The sequence below is a fragment of the Leguminivora glycinivorella genome, chromosome 14 (genome assembly GCF_023078275.1).
Source record: "Leguminivora glycinivorella isolate SPB_JAAS2020 chromosome 14, LegGlyc_1.1, whole genome shotgun sequence".
Taxonomy (NCBI): domain Eukaryota; kingdom Metazoa; phylum Arthropoda; class Insecta; order Lepidoptera; family Tortricidae; genus Leguminivora; species Leguminivora glycinivorella.
This window is the reverse complement of record NC_062984.1, coordinates 15241362-15257737: the sequence shown is the minus strand read 5'-3', so window position 1 is coordinate 15257737 and position 16376 is coordinate 15241362. Positions and strand designations below refer to the sequence as shown.

The 16376-nt window shown below is 37.3% G+C and overlaps 2 protein-coding genes across 3 annotated transcripts in view; one reads left to right on the top strand and one right to left on the bottom strand.

The window, feature by feature from the left end:
• LOC125233436 (carboxypeptidase B-like) overlaps window positions 1-7105 on the bottom strand; it is a 55970-nt gene extending 48865 nt beyond the window's left edge. Inside the window, exon 1 of one of the 2 annotated variants that reach the window (XM_048139455.1) lies at window positions 6853-7105. In XM_048139455.1, the coding sequence (XP_047995412.1) occupies window positions 6853-6887 (35 nt within the window). In that variant the 5' untranslated portion in view covers window positions 6888-7105. Of the gene's footprint in view, window positions 1-1623; window positions 1756-6852 lie in introns of those variants that run through there. The other variant, XM_048139456.1, reaches the window with a different exon arrangement.
• LOC125233432 (sodium-dependent nutrient amino acid transporter 1-like) overlaps window positions 1803-16376 on the top strand; it is a 28676-nt gene continuing 14102 nt past the window's right edge. Inside the window, exons 1-8 of the mRNA XM_048139449.1 lie at window positions 1803-1930; window positions 2519-2638; window positions 8614-8884; window positions 9330-9549; window positions 10156-10199; window positions 12768-12915; window positions 14586-14664; window positions 15167-15270. Of these exons, the coding sequence (XP_047995406.1) occupies window positions 1928-1930; window positions 2519-2638; window positions 8614-8884; window positions 9330-9549; window positions 10156-10199; window positions 12768-12915; window positions 14586-14664; window positions 15167-15270 (989 nt within the window). The 5' untranslated portion in view covers window positions 1803-1927. The remainder of the gene's footprint in view (window positions 1931-2518; window positions 2639-8613; window positions 8885-9329; window positions 9550-10155; window positions 10200-12767; window positions 12916-14585; window positions 14665-15166; window positions 15271-16376) is intronic.

Here is a 16376-nt window from a genome sequence, read left to right as displayed (position 1 = left end):
AACATAACTAAATAAATGTCACTGTTCTGAACTTAAATGCATGCTCTTCTTACAAAAATACCAAAGTCACTATGAGTGTGCCGTTCAGGTTTGAGGAGTTTGGTTCTGACTATCATCAGCAGTTCCACTTTACCAAATGTCACTGTTCTAGACGTAAGTGCATGCTGTTCTTATAAAAATGGCAAAGTCACTATAAGCGTGCCGTTCAGATTTGAGGAGTTTGGTTCTGGCCATCATCAGCAGTTCCACTGCACCAAATGTCACTGTTCTGGACGAAAGGACATGCTGTTCTTATAAAAATACCAAAGTCACTATAAGCGTGCCGTTCAGATTTGAGGAGTTCGGTTCTGACCATCATCAGAAATTCCACTGCACCAAATGTCACTGTTCTGGACGAAAGTGCATGCTGTTCGTATAAAAATACCAAAGTCACTATAAGCGTGCCGTTCAGATTAGAAGAGTTCCGTTCTGGCCATCATCAGCAGTTCCACTGCACCAAATGTCACTGTTCCGTACCTAAATGCATGCTGATTGCTGTTCCTTTAAAAAAACAAAAATCACCATATGTATGCCTTTCAGATTCGAGGAGTTCCCTCGATTTCTCCAGGATCCCATCATCAGAACTGGGTTCTGAGAAAAATGGGACCAATCTGTATGCATATACATTCAATAAAAAAAAAATTTTCAAAATCGGTCCAGTCCAGTAACGACGGAGATATCGAGGAACAAACATTAAAAAAAAAAACATACAGACGACTTGATAACCGTCCTTCTTGAGATATGAGGCGACGGTTAAAAACATACAGACGAATCCGTCCTTCCTTGCGAGATTTGAGGCGGCGGTTAAAAAATAGGTACCCTTAATCAGAGCAGCTACATATTCTTTCACTTAACCCATTGCAAATTAGTTGAAAAAATGTACACATATATGTATATTTCTGATAACTGTGTAGGTACAGAGATTAACGACGTTAATACAAGTTTTTCTTTACATTTGAACATAATATTGAGGAAAGTATTTTTAATAATATTTTACAACACACTGATTCATTCACTGTAATTACTGCACATGTAACTTTGTAATATGGGTTTAAAAAGTTATGCGGTTGGTGATGTAGAATTGCAGTTTTCTTGTTTTAAATCTTCGCTGTACTTGACGAGGGCTCGCCCTCATATCTATATGCATACATAAAGTCGCGCCTGTATTCCCAAACAGGGTATGCAGAGCAACCGAGACTGCACGGTTCAGTGCCACTGTTGGCAAATTATTAAGAGGTTGGAAGAGGCTGAGCTGACCTCTTTGCCCATACCACAATGGAACCCATATCCCATAGTTGACTTCTACGACTCCCATGTAAGGAAATGGGGTAGTGAGATTTTTAACCCATCACCACACCGGGCATCTGTATATTATTACATAGACAGGTACACTGATTTATTCACTGCAAATCAACTGCAAATATAACTTGGTAATTCTATATAGTGATAGGAGAGATTAGGCTAATCTAATCTCAGATTACAAATGAAGATTACAAATTATTTATGCAGTTGGTATATCTGAAAACCTGGACTGAAATTGCAACATTTTTAGGTTTTTGTGTGATCTATACACTAAATACTAACTGTATCCAAATTTTGAAGCTTCCAGTGTACTAAAAGTGTCTTATAATCATTGATGATCGTATGTCACAAGGTCACAACTGCTCGACTTGGCGGGGGCACTGCCGTGCCCCCAGATAATCCGACGTACCAGCAATGCCAGTGATTAATTACTATACTTAGCAGTAAACGGATAGATTAGAAGAAACAATCTTTCCAATGCTTGCCGCCCGATAAATATGTATTTAATTATTGATATCGTTCATTTGCGTCCAAGCGGCGCGCGCTGCCATTGCTAGAAAAAAAATCATAAAAAAAGTAAATTAAAATGGTGAGAATTTTGTGTATATTCAACGTGTTGTGACTTCGCCATGTTTTGCGAAATGTGCAAGCGCGTTTCAGTGAAACCTGGAGAGTTTAAATCTCTGGAACCGGACATGTTTTAGTTCTGTAACCAATTTAAGGCGGTCGTTGTGATAAATTTACTGTACGGTGATTCAAATAGCCAATAAATAATATAAATAAATAAGATTAAAATAAAATAGTAGTTTTCATCACACTTCCACATTAAATGTATAATCACTCGCAGGTGGAGCAGGAGTTATAGAAAAATCGTTATCCTTAGAAATTATGAACTGAAATTTCTGGTACAGTTTTATTTTTTTACATATTTTTTACATTGGAAGTAAGTATGATGAAAAGCATTGTGTGTTACTCGGGGCGTAAGAATATTGAATACACGAGTCTTTAAATCGCTCCGCTTTTAAAAATGTAAGCGTGACGGTTTGTAAATCGTCCCATAGAAAATTTGTGTCAAGATTTGCTTGGCCGTCTATTTTTCCATTTTGTTCACCGTTACATTGTAGTTTTATTATCTAGGTACGTAGACATGGGCAATAATAGCCATTTGTCTTTTCAGAGCAAAGAGAAGGACAATGCCGCTTTCGACCCTTTCCCGGAGGATTCCCCTCCTGGTAACCGTCCGGGACCCGCGTCGGCTTTCAAACCACCACCTCTGGAAGTCAACGATGAAAAGAAAGTATGTGTGTGTTTACCATGTACTACAGCAGTGGTTCTCGAACTTATTTTCCCATGGAACCCTTTGTAACTAAACCTCCGCTCACCTTACTTGTTTACTTACTTGCTTGACTAACCAACAGTATAGCTAACCCCCCTTTAAATATACCCCGTAATTTGGCCTTGTGATCGTCTAGCGTGAATAAGTAGAACCCTTCGATGTGAACCGCGATAACCTAGATCCTTTAATGAGTATCAGCTGTATTTTTGACTAATTTTTAAAATTTTATTTATTTATATTTTAAAGAAGAATAAAGGTTATTGTAGCATAATAATATAGTGTTATAGAAGAGTATTTTATCAGATTTAGGCCTAGAAAGTTATATGTGAGAAAATTAATGACGTGATGAAGAAATTTTAGAATAAAAGTTAGTGAGTGAAACATACATGAAATAAATATTAAAAAATATTTTAGAAAACATCGGCTACGCTCTATTTTCGATTCCGGTTTGGGGTGAGAACTTGCGATACCGTCTGGAATCCTTAGGCCCAATCAAACCACATTATCGGGCATCCTAAGCAAGTAAGCCTGAAGGGCTATCTATCTACAAACTAACCCCTTTTTTATTTTGTTTCTTTTCACTAGCTAAACCCCCCTTTTCCCCAATACTGCTAATAGACCATAACTTCTCGATCCTTCTAATGTATCATCAAGGCTCCGAGTAGTTGCTACCACTGAGAACGAAGTAAGTAAGTCTAGTAACTCCTTGAAGCTTTTGACTTGTCATCAGTGGACGGCGCTCGCATGCCACTGGGCCCTATAACAAATCTATGCTTTTTATTCCAAAGTATAGTTTGTTTCCCTAACCAACTTGATAGAATTTACCATGAAAAACTAGTTAGCAACACTCACTGGCTCGATGCCACATGAAGAATCAGAAATTGCTACCACAATTATTAATTTCACTCAAATAAATTAAATAATAAGAGATTTTATAAATTACCAGTTTTACCACATATTTTAAGATAGTAAACACCACATTTAAAGTCCATTTAAACCATATAAATAGTAGTAGTTAAATTATTTCTCCACAAATACACGTTGACCAATTATATTCCAAGACCAATCATAATAGAACTCTACTTTTATAGAAATAGTGTGTGACTCTACCCTATTCCTATCATTTTCCCTATTCTAGCATATCTGAAACACAGACCGTCACTTACCATAGATCTTGTGTTCAAAATATGCACAAGTGTATCCCTACCATAAGCTGTACAGTTCAGCCAGCGAAGCTGAGATAGGCAACCTATAGGCTTGAGTTGGTTAGACCCCCCCCTCTGCTCTTGCCCGCGGGCTAGGGTAGCAGAGAGTAGATCGCCCTATCCGTGTATATATCCAGTATTCTAGGACACACCAGTACCAGCCACATGGGAGACCCAGCTGCGATCAAACTTTACTTAGATATGGATCAATCACAACCGAAATCCCCAGCGACCAACGCCAGCATGGACCAGAGCACCGAGTAAATAAATATATATATATATAGGACCCCAGCCTCAAATACTGCCGACTTCAGTGAGCAAGGATTACTCCTAATGTCTTTCGTCAATCGTGTAAGTCCTCACTTCCATCTAACAGTTGGACTCTTTGAGACCGGTGAGAAAATACGCTTTTGTAAGTATAGAAAAGCGTCCAAGCCCTCCACTTGGAACAAAAAGACCCCTAAACGCCTCTTATTTGACACCGTAAGGGAAGAAGCGCCTAGCCGGACAACAGTCTGTCACAAACAATGATCTGGCTTATAACTTTCACAAAATAACCCCATAGAAAATTACTAAATTCAATTTTACTGACCAACTAAACAAACGAGTGAAGTTTCCTTTACGTGCTATAATCTAAGCTTAGTTTTGCAAGAATTACTCCCTACAAAACCAAACACAGACTTATCTCCAAGCACCAGCCATACATCGACCCAGTCTTTGTATTGCTTGACGGCACTCATGAAACAAAGCACAGAAAACTTCACTATACACAACAATTTAAATATAACACTACACTATAAATAGAACACTAAATTAACCCCACAACTGACAGTAAAGCAATTCCACCACAGGTCTAAGTTCAACTGTACGACGATATTGTCCCCGCACAAACAAACAGAGACACAATTTCAAAGTTTACAATCACTTAGAATAATTTCCAAGTAAAAACAAACAGAGAAATAATAGCAGAACAACTTCACTCACCAGTATAACACACGAAAGCCAGAGACACTGTTAGTCTTGTAGATATTTTAAGAATGACGCGCGTCGGCTCGCTCCGACCCTTTTATAGATTCTATCTCCGACTTCCGACTTCCGACATCCGACTTCCGACTTCTGACATTCGACTTCCGACTTCTGACATCCGACTTCCGACTTCTGACATTCGACTTCCGACTTCTGACATCGGACTTCCGACAAGATGGCTACTCAATCGTGTGCTTTGTTTACTAGTCTTATGCCCTATGCATTAGAGTTCACGATTAACACACGGATGTTTGCTTATCAACACGTGCCGAGTACACGTGTTTTAGAGAGAGACAGAGCTATTGATATTGATACCTATGTAGTCCAATAGTGGAGCGATTCGCAAATATTTTTACGTAAATATTATTTTGTGGAACATTCTTATTTATTTTGTAAGTAATTTCGCAATGAAATATTTTATCTGTTACTAAATGTTACATTGAATGATATACTCAGGAAGCATAATAACCAATATTAGTCATTATTATTTCTTTGACTTGTAAATGAAATCCAGACATAATATCGGAACGTTACGCAGCTGACAACTGTCAGTGTCAGTATTCCGTCCATGTGAATGTAGTTTGTTGATAAATATGTTTTTCTAACCTGTTTTGCACCAAATAATAGTGAATTTTATGAGTGAAGACGTGACTAAACATGTGATAAACCATCAAAGATATTATTTGTTAAAATATTCAATGAAATCCCGAAGGAAATATGCACCAAAAAGTTGGTCAAGGAAAAGTTGATTCGCCGTAAGTTTTATATGTAATAACGAGTCCATTTCCTCATCATAGACGCTTGTTCTGTTACACCTTTTGGAAAGCAAAATATCTGACGGAACCCTTAAATTAAATAAATCTTTATTTTAATGTCTTAAATATAATAGTAAAGTCTAATCATTAGATTCTAATGTGAGGTATTACATGAAACTGTTTTTATTTTTACAATAATTGGGGAATCTTTGGTTTTATGGAAGAGAGTTTAAGTCGCATATCAGACAACCAAAATTCACACGGAACCCCCAGAGAGGTTTCGCGGAGCCCTAGGGCTCCGCGGAGCACACTTTGAGAATGGCTGTACTACAGTAAACATTTAAAAATAAAAATACCTATGCAATAATTTAAAACATTATCTATTTGTAATAATGACATTATCCGTCGGTCCCTTGCAACCATCAATGTGCCTGCTCTCCTTGAGCCGACTGGCATAATCAGAGATGATGGCAAGAGGCCTGATGGAGTGTCCTTGGTCCCTTGGAGTATGGGACGAATGTTAGTGTGGAATGCTACCTGCGTAGACACATTGGCACCGTCTCACCTCCAGCGGACCAAGATAAAAGCGGGCGCAGCGGCAGAAAGTGCCGAAATTTTGAAACATAATAAATACAAAAGTCTTGGCAAAGAATACCTTTTTGTACCTTTTGGCGTAGAAACTTTAGGTCCATGGGGTCCCAGCGCGTACAAGTTGTTCACAAAAATCGCGAAGCGTCTGGTTGAGGTAACTGGTGACCGAAGAGCTGGCGACTTCCTCGCACAACGTATCAGCATTGCGGTACAGCGAGGAAATGTCGCCAGTATCCTTGGTACAATGCCTCAAGGGCCTGACTATTTTAGACATTAGCTAGTTAGCTAATGTAAAATAGTCATTAGCTTAGTTTTAGTTTCTTAAATAATTATGTAAATATGTTCATGTAAATAAAGATACCCCATATTTTGTAATAATTCGGTTATACTTATTACATATTCGGTGTCTAGACTATATTTTTGTCGTTATGATATAGGTATTCAGTTTGTGAATTCAGACGTTTATGCTAATTATGCTATAGAGAAAGAACTTACAAGGGTAATTTTGTGTATTTTATACACCTAGGTACGCATCAGTACAGATCAGAAAGGAAGAAACGCGTGTGTTTTAATATTAAACATCTAAGAATTCGCTTACCCCTTTCTTAGAACGGCAAACTTATCAATTATCATCAATCATCATCAATCATCGTCAATACAAGATTAATATTATAATTTATTGACGTAAGTACTCGTATGTATACACAGTTTTAATTTACCGTTATCGATATGTTTGTTGAATAGGAATTTTTTGATAAAAAACCGGCCAAGTGCGAGTCGGACTCGCGCACCGAGGGTTCCGTACAAACCTGCATTTGATATGAATTTCAACTTGATAGCTCTACGCGTTCATGAGGAAAAAAGTAATAAGTTTATATTTATTAAAAAATATATATTTTGTAATGTAACTAAAAATTTAAGGTTTTCGGAATTTTTCCTTTATGTGTGCTATAAAACGTTGCTTCATGCCAAATTTCAAGATTCTAGGTCGACTGGAAGTACCCTTTAGGTTTTGATTCCCTTGCGAGTACTTGCGAGTTTCAAAATATGCAGCTTAAATTGCTGTTTCTTTTGATTGCGTTGACATAGAAGTTTGATTTTGTTACAGCTTAAAGGTATTATAGACCTGAGTATTTGGTATGAATTTCAATTTAATACCTCTACGCGTTTATGAGGAAATGGGTAGTAAGGTTAAAATTATAAAAAAAAAATATATTATGTGATGTAACTAAAAATTTATGGTTTTCGTAATTTTTCCTTTATCTATGCTATAAGACGTTGCTTCGTACCAAATTTCAAGATTCTGAGTTCACGGGAAGCACCCTGTAGGTTTTGATTCCCTTGCAAGTGTCGAAAATTTGCGGCATAAACGGCTGTATCTTTTGATTGCGTTGGCTTAGAAGTTTGATTTTTTCACAGCTTCAAGGGACAGTAGACCTGAGTAATTGATATAAATTTCAGCTTCATACCTCCACGCGTTCCTGAGAAAAAGGGTCTTGACAGACGGACGGACGGACGGACAGACGGACAACAAAGTGATCCTATAAGGGTTCCGTTTTTTCCTTTTGAGGTACGGAACCCTAAAAAGATAGCATGATTATCTAAACACAATGATTAATTTTATTACCGTCGGGACACGTGTTTTCTATTTGAATACTTCCAATTAAATTACTCGTGTTCATAATATAATTAAATTACACTTCATATTCTAAATTTCAGTTAACCTCACAACTCAATAACCTAACCACAAAATTCAAATTTTGAAAAAAACCCCGACTGCGACGTAGTGGACCGACTTTCATGATACATGGCTAAGAACACTCCCGACTAACTCGGCTTTCAGACAAAAAAAAATCTAAATCGGTTCATCCGTTCGGGAGCTACGATGCCACAGACAGACAGACAGACACATCAAACTTATAACAGACCGAGTGGTTTAGGCATCCGTCGTGATAACGGAGGACGCTGGTTCGAATCAAGCTTTGAACACTTGGAGGCCTTGGTCACTTTTTCTTTGTATATGACATTTCTTTCAGTTTATTGTACCAGTTCGCAAAATAGTATTTCAGGTACCACAAATTCATTCGGACTGTGGGGAGTGTCGATGCGCACATGTAGGATTTGACCTACTTACTTACTATTTTTTTTTTATCTTCGACGATGACCTTTATTCTAATTGTTTGGTAAAATTTTGAACCCTGTGTTTCCATTTGCGCAAAATGTACCCGTAAAAGGTGAACCTAATTTTAAGGTTGAAGCTTTACGGCTTGAAAATGAAAAGTACCGTCTATAATTCTAGTATAGAGAAGTAGTAAATAAGTCGGTTTATAAATATAGGTATAACTTTATATAATTTCAGGAGAACCCAGAAATTGATAATGTGCCCCAGCGAGCAACATGGGGGAACCAGATAGAATTCCTCATGTCCTGTATAGCCACATCTGTGGGCCTCGGCAACGTGTGGCGGTTTCCCTTCGTGGCGTACAATAACGGCGGTGGCGCCTTCCTCATTCCTTACATTATAGTACTATTTGTAATTGGTAAACCTATGTACTATCTTGAATGCGCAATAGGCCAGTTCAGTACAAGAAATTCTGTGAAGGTTTGGGCACTGGCGCCTGCAATGAAAGGTTAGTCATTCTCATTTGAATAGCTGTATATTTTCTCTCACATCGCCATCTGAATCTTATCAAATTTTAAATTATTTTTTCTACTCCCGAACTCTATTCGTCATTTACAGGGCCAGCCCCTGCCGACTTCCCTTGAACATGACACTGGCAGTGACACTGGAGGTAGACCAGCCCGAGAGGGTTCCAACCAACCTAACATGACCCCAGTAAAAGTTGCACCGTTTTCAACAGTCTTAGACTCCCCTCGAAAATCCTCGAAATTATATTTTTTTATGTGTCCGGCACCATGAATAGGTACTCTACTTTCAGTGTCACTGTGACGTGTCATTTATTATGGGACACCCTGTATAACTGGCATAATACATAATAAATATCAAAACCACTTACATAATTTTAGATATTTCCGAGTATCGTAATAAAATTTAGTGAAAACTATAATTTCCAGGCACGGGCTATGCTCAGGCTTTTGGCACGGCTCTCATCTTGTCGTACTACGTGTCGATCATCGCCCTGTGCCTGTACTACCTGGTGTTCAGCTTCCAGTCTACCCTGCCGTGGGCCGTGTGCGACGAGTCCTGGACCGACGTGCTGTGCGTGCCCTCCGGCGAGGCCGGGGAAGGCGTTCATGTTGAGAACGGCACAAGCAGTGCCGAGCTGTTCTTCCTGTAAGTTTTACTTATTCTTAAATCCATATACTAATATTATAAATGGGAAAGTGTGTGTGTCGGTTTGTTTGTCCGTCTTTCACGGCAAAACGGAGCGACGAATTGACGTGATTTTTTAAGTGAAGATAGTTGAAGGGATGGAGAGTGACATATGCTACTTTTTGTCTTTCTAACGCGAGCGAAGCCGCGGGCAAAAGCTAGTTTTCAATAATTCTGAATTTGATTATCAAAGAAGCTATCAAATTTTCAGAATTTTTCGTTTTTCTTTACCTCTTCCTCATGGCTACAGACTAGCCGAGGCGAAAACGTGGCCTACGATGGAGCGAGCTCGCCCAGAAGGTGCCTGGCCCCGAATGGCATTTCTACGACGCGAAACGAAAACGAAACGCCGCGAAAGGTAGTCTGGCTCTGTCGCGCCAATACGCAAGAGCGATAGAGATATATAACTACGAGCGTTTCGTTTCGTGAGCGTTTGTACATTCGGCTACGCATGCTGATGTTCACTTGTTCCATATAAATTTGAAGGTTGCTGGGTTATATCCATATCCGCGTATTGCTGACGTAAAGGACGCTCGGATTAATTTCGCTATTAATTTTATTTTACAGGAGGACAGTGATTCAACAGAAGGACACCCTTGCTGGCGGGCTTGGTTAGTACATGTTTTAGCTATTCCGATTCCATCAAATCGGTTCTGGGGCACAATTTGTGGCCTGTATTCCTATAAACCTAATATTTGATTATGAGAAATTAAGAATAATCTCTGTCCCCAGTCAGCACGGATTAGATTATTATAATTCGCATTTATGCCCGTCAAAAAATTATATTTGTGGTTAGTTTGGATACTATCTGAATCACGGTTATAACAAAACGCTTTCATACTATACAAATTATTGTCTATGGCACCAAAACTTCGGCTTTTAATAACTATTTAAAACCCTTGCATAGTAGACTGTACTGTAAGTATGTCGGTAATAGTACATACATTTTGAAATAAACTATTATTATTTATTAAGTATACGTGTAATGATATGAACGTATTATTTATGTATTATATTTCGCGAATTTCTTTTTGGCCCTATGGTTGACTGGTAGAGAATGCCTCAAGGCATTAAGTCCGCCATTTGTATTATTTTTTCAATTGTGCAATAAAGTTTAAATAAATAAATAAATAAATGAATAATATTGCATCTAGAATAACATTGGCCCAGTCGGTAGGATGTCTTATTGTGTCGGAAGTCGTTACACCTGAATTTACTTTTATTTGTATTTACCAAAGAGGATCGAGTATTATGTTACTGTCGAAGTAAAATGTGTAATCACAGTGCATAAACTACCATCTCTTGACACAGGTTTAAAACTTTGGAACCTTAGTTTTGACAATTTGGCCCATATTCTTAGCTTGATATGTTTTGAAATGTCAAATATTAATATTAGCGCCATCTAGCTGAGCGTACCCCAAAGATCTAATGCCATCTAGGCCACCATACCTTTTTCTGTATGGTAGTGAGGTACGTTTTTTCTTAGACTTTATCTGTCTATACGGAGTTATATATGTCTTTGCTATTACTGTGATTCTAAAGAAATTCTTTAAGTTGATGAATCTTCAGATTTTAATTTTATAATTTTTAAGAAACAAAAACCGTCGCCTTTCGGGTTCTGGTGAAAGTTACTTGCGAATGTTGGATTATGTAGAAATGTGTAGGTATTTTTTAAAACTGCTTTTAATGCTTTAATTATTAGATGGCAACATAAATGAATATACGTATAGTATAACGTTAAGGTTTGAGGAGTTTCCTCAATTCCTCATGAATCCGATATTATATTATAAGAAATCGAAGCTTGGCAAACTTTGACTTGAAAACTCAATATGCTTAACAAACATAACTAAATAAATAAATGTCACTGTTCTGAACTTAAATGCATGCTTTTCTTGCAAAAATACCAAAGTCACTTATGAGTGTGCCGTTCAGATTTGAGGAGTACGGTTCTGACTATCATCAGCAGTTCCACTGCACCAAATGTCACTGTTCTGGACGCAAGTGCATGCTGTTCTTATAAAAATACCAAAGTCACTATAAGCGTGCCGTTCAGATTTGAGGAGTTCGGTTCTGACCATCAGCAGTTCCACTGTACCAAATGTCACTGTTCTAGACGTAAGCGCATGCTGTTCTTATAAAAATGGCAAAGTCACTATAAGCGTGCCGTTTAGATTTGAGGAGTTCGGTTCTGACCATCATCAGCAATTCCGCTGCACCAAATGTCACTGTTCTGGATGAAAGTGCATGCTGTTCTTATAAAAATACCAAAGTCACTATAAGCGTGCCGTTCAGATTTGAAGAGTTCTATTCTGGCCATCATCAGCAGTTCCACTGCACCAAATGTCACTGTTCCGTACCTAAATGCATGCTGTTCCTTTAAAAACACAAAAATCACTATATGTATGCCTTTCAGATTCGAGGAGTTCCCTCGATTTCTCCAGGATCCCATCATCAGAACTGGGTTCTGAGAAAAATGGGACCAATCTGTATGCATATACATTCAATTAAAAAAAAAATTTCAAAATCGGTCCAGTAACGACGGAGATATCGAGGAACAAACATTAAAAAAAAAAAAAAAAAAAAAAAAAACATACAGACGACTTGATAACCGTCCTTCTTGAGATATGAGGCGACGGTTGAAATGAAATGAAATGAAATGAAATATTTATTTTTCAAGTAGGCATATTACAATGCGCATATGAACGTCAAATAAAGCTACGCCGGCTCTAACCCTACGCCTCAGCCTCGAGAAGATTTCAGTCCCCCCTCAGTTGGGTGGGGGGTATCCACTATGGGACCGGCAAGAAACTCGGCGGGCAACTTCTTTTCAAAACATTACATCTTATAATTAACATGCATTAAATAACAAGATACAATTTAACATGCAAAAGTATTCATCAAAGAATATGAACAGACTAGGTACTCTATGGAAATTAATTTCAATAAATTATATTATTGCTTAATAATACGTCGTTCTTCTTCAGAGAAAACATATCAAATTGTCACAGAAGAAAAAGATAATATGAATCTCAATATCATTAAATATGTAATTTACCTACACAACATAAAATATAAAATATTTGATGGGCTTTCTTATCTGAACTGTGTCCTCTATACATAATACAATTATTTTAATTGCTATTCGTTTTTTGTAGGTTAAAAATTGAATGTGTTTGCAGGCTTGCCGGTCTGGTACCTAGTGCTGTTCCTGCTCCTGTCCTGGTTTGTCATCTTCTTGATCGTGGCGCGCGGAGTGAAGAGCTCCGGCAAGGCCGCCTACTTCCTCGCTATCTTCCCTTACTTCGTTATGGTTATTCTCCTGATTAGGTACATATAGCTACTATTCTATTGATTACATAGTAAAAGCTTAATTTATAACGTAACATCATTTTATTCTACTTTTATATTATCGATATCACTTGATTTAAATTTTAATTTGGTTTTCTGAAATTTTAATACAATTTTCACCACACCAACTGTTAAAGGCTTACTTTGCTATTCGAAAACAGATAGCAAAATTGCATTTTATCCACAAGAGTGCAAAGTAATTTCATACAAATTTTAACTTGATGTCTCAAGCTGGCTGTTAGAATTAACCTATAAATGATGATTTTGAATCATAAATATTGAATAAATTGATGGATTTGATTTAATTTGATGTTTTATAGTTAGTATTTTGTTCGTGTTGGTGTGGTGAAAAATTTTGTGTTTCACTCGGTGGCAAAGTTTGTTTAACCTTCGTGCCTTGAAACCCTCGCAACGCTCAAGATTCCACTTTATGAACCACTCGCTATGCTCCCGGTTCAATATTGGAATCTTTCGCTTGCTCGGGTATCAGTATTGGCACGTGCGGTTAAACAACTACTTTGCCCCCTTGTAAAACAAATAACTATTTTACTCAGAATAATAAAAGCTCTTATGATCGACAAAAGTCTAAAATTTTTCATACACTTATGACCTTACTACCTAGTCATATAACGTGTTTTTTTCTTTCCCATGTCAAAATAAATAATTCTAGGATGTAATGAACCATGAATAGTATTTTAAGCAACAGGCGTTTAAAGGAGGTCAAAAAAGACGAGTGTTATTAATACCACGCCACGAGTATTTTTTGACTCAGTTAAACACCGTTGCATACAATACATTTTCTACGACCATGCACTTAGTTTTTAATAGTTTTCTTGAATAGATGTCGTGAAATTCACACTTTTCCTGTATTTTGGCGCAAAGGTTTGCACTTTCAGCTCAGCTGCCCAAAGCCTTCCCGCGCACGCGCGCAGTATCGTTATTATAATGCGTTGCCATGGTTACAGAGTCAAACAATGCGTCTTTTTTAGTTTTTTCGATACTGCGTGCCTGCGCGGAAAGCCGGCGGACGCTGGCTTTGGGGAAACTTTTATGTAGGGTTTTAAAGATCTATGCACGACCCTGTAAATAAAGAATAACAGTTCGGGAGTAGAAAATAGTTATTTGTTTTACAAGGGGGCAAAGTTGTTTAACCTTCGTGCCTTGAAACCCTCGCAACGCTCAAGATTCCACTTTTTGAACCACTTGCTACGCTCGCGGTTCAAGATTGGAATCTTTCGCTTGCTCGGGTATCAATATTGGCACGTGCGGTTAAACAAACTTTGCCGCCGAGTGAAACACGAGATTTTTTACCACACCAACACGAATAAAATACTGACTACAAAACATCAAACTAAATCATATCCATCAATCAATTCAATATTTGTGATTCAAAATCATCATTTATAGGTAGTATATCAAGTTAAAATTTGTATGAATATACTTTGCACACTTGTGGATAAAATGCAATTTTGCTATCTGTTTTCGAATAGCAAAGTAAGCCGTTATCTGTTGGTGTGGTGAAAATTAAGATCAAAAGTTTTCATGATTCTGAGTAGAAAGGGTGAAAATTTCCAATAATCTGTTAGAGTAAATATCTGCCCTTGAAAGGGTTAGGTCTAAATTTACTTATTGCTTATTGTGGTTTTCAGTACTTGCACGTTGGATGGAGCCGGGACGGGAATTTTGTTCTTCTTGACTCCCCAGTGGGATAAACTCATTGAACTCAATGTAAGGACAAACTGAATACTTATTACTGTTCATAGCGTGTTTGTATCGGAATTTTCAGAAGACTTGTTTCTACTGCGGTTCACAAGTTTTGTTTTGTAATAATTTTATTTAAAAACATTGATGAGCTGACTAACCATGCTAAGAGACATTCTCTAACAAATATTTGAGTACTCAATATTTTATTGAATTTTTATGTTTACCTACCTACATATTGTGATCTTAGGCTAAGTACAGTATAAACCCTGCCAGGGTGTCCCTTTACACCCGAGCTGATACGATCGCGAGGGTTGTTAAATTTTCGTTTAAAATACAATAGTAAGAAGCTTTACTTGTACTATGAAATGTCTCTTAAATTGTAATTCAAATCTATTTAGGTATATTTCTTTCTTTGGAATTTTATTAAAAATAATGGCTAACATTCCGAATTATGGAAATGAAGTCTTATTTAGTTTGGGTAATTTTATGCTGTCTTTACTCCTTGACAATGTGTGTTTGATTCCAGGTGTGGTACGCAGCTGTGACGCAGGTGTTCTTCTCTCTGTCCGTGTGCCAGGGCTGCATCATCATGTTCTCCTCATATAACGGCTTCAGACAAAACGTGTACAGGTTAGTGATCTACGTCTACGTCCCACTTTTATCAATTCGGTTTCATAATTTTAGCTTCTGTGAATAAGTCGTTACTATGTATTACATTACGAAGACACAAGTGGGACTCAGTCAATCTGTGTAAAAAAAAGTGCGGAAAAGAGTAAATTTGAAGTGAGTGGCGATAAATTAAAACACGACTAAAGGGAGTGTTTTAAATCGATACGAGTTACGAATTCCTTCTTCGCACGTATATCATTATCGTACGACGTCTGGCCCTCAGATCAGAAGTTTCGACCTGACAAGAAATGAACACCATTAATAATGCGTCTATCTGAAATAGTATTTTTTCTACTCGTCGACTGTAATCTGTCAATTAGGACACCACAGACTAAACTATATATAAGTGCTAACTTTTCAGTGTTCGATACTCTATGGCAGTTCCGACTCAACTATAATAATCTCATTATAGTTGACTTTAGTTAACTATAATAATTTCAAAAATAGAACTTCATACAATTTCTATACTAATTTGCGATGCCTGGCAAATTTTTCTGCATCTGAAACCCATTTTTTTTTATCTGTCGCGTTATCGGCCAATCAGATCCATCAGGCCAATCGATGTTGATACAACGGTGAATGACGCTATTAACATTAATTTTAACTTGCATGAATGATGATATTTCTGTCCATTGATGATGAAGATGATGAACATATATCGGGGTTTTCGGAGCGGGAACTTTTGACATTAGCCAAAGAGTAGGTATTTACTTAAAAACAGAACGTACTCTAGCAGGTTTCTACTGAATGAATAATTGATTGAAAAATAAATAAAGATTAATCATACATATAGGTACATATTTTATAATGGCCATTCATTATCAACCTCTTCAGTTAAGTCTATTCATTTATAAATAAGAAAATGCTTCATAGTTTATTCTGAAAATCGTGTCAACTATTAAATTTACAGCAGGTAATTAATTAAAGTTATTTTTATTGTTATCTTATAAGCAGAGATCGGATTTTTGTGCGTCATCTCATACTAAAAGTCATTTAAATGACGTAAGTCGCTAAGAATGTCGCAAATCCGTCCGATCTCTGCTTAAAAGTTATAAGACTTTTACGGA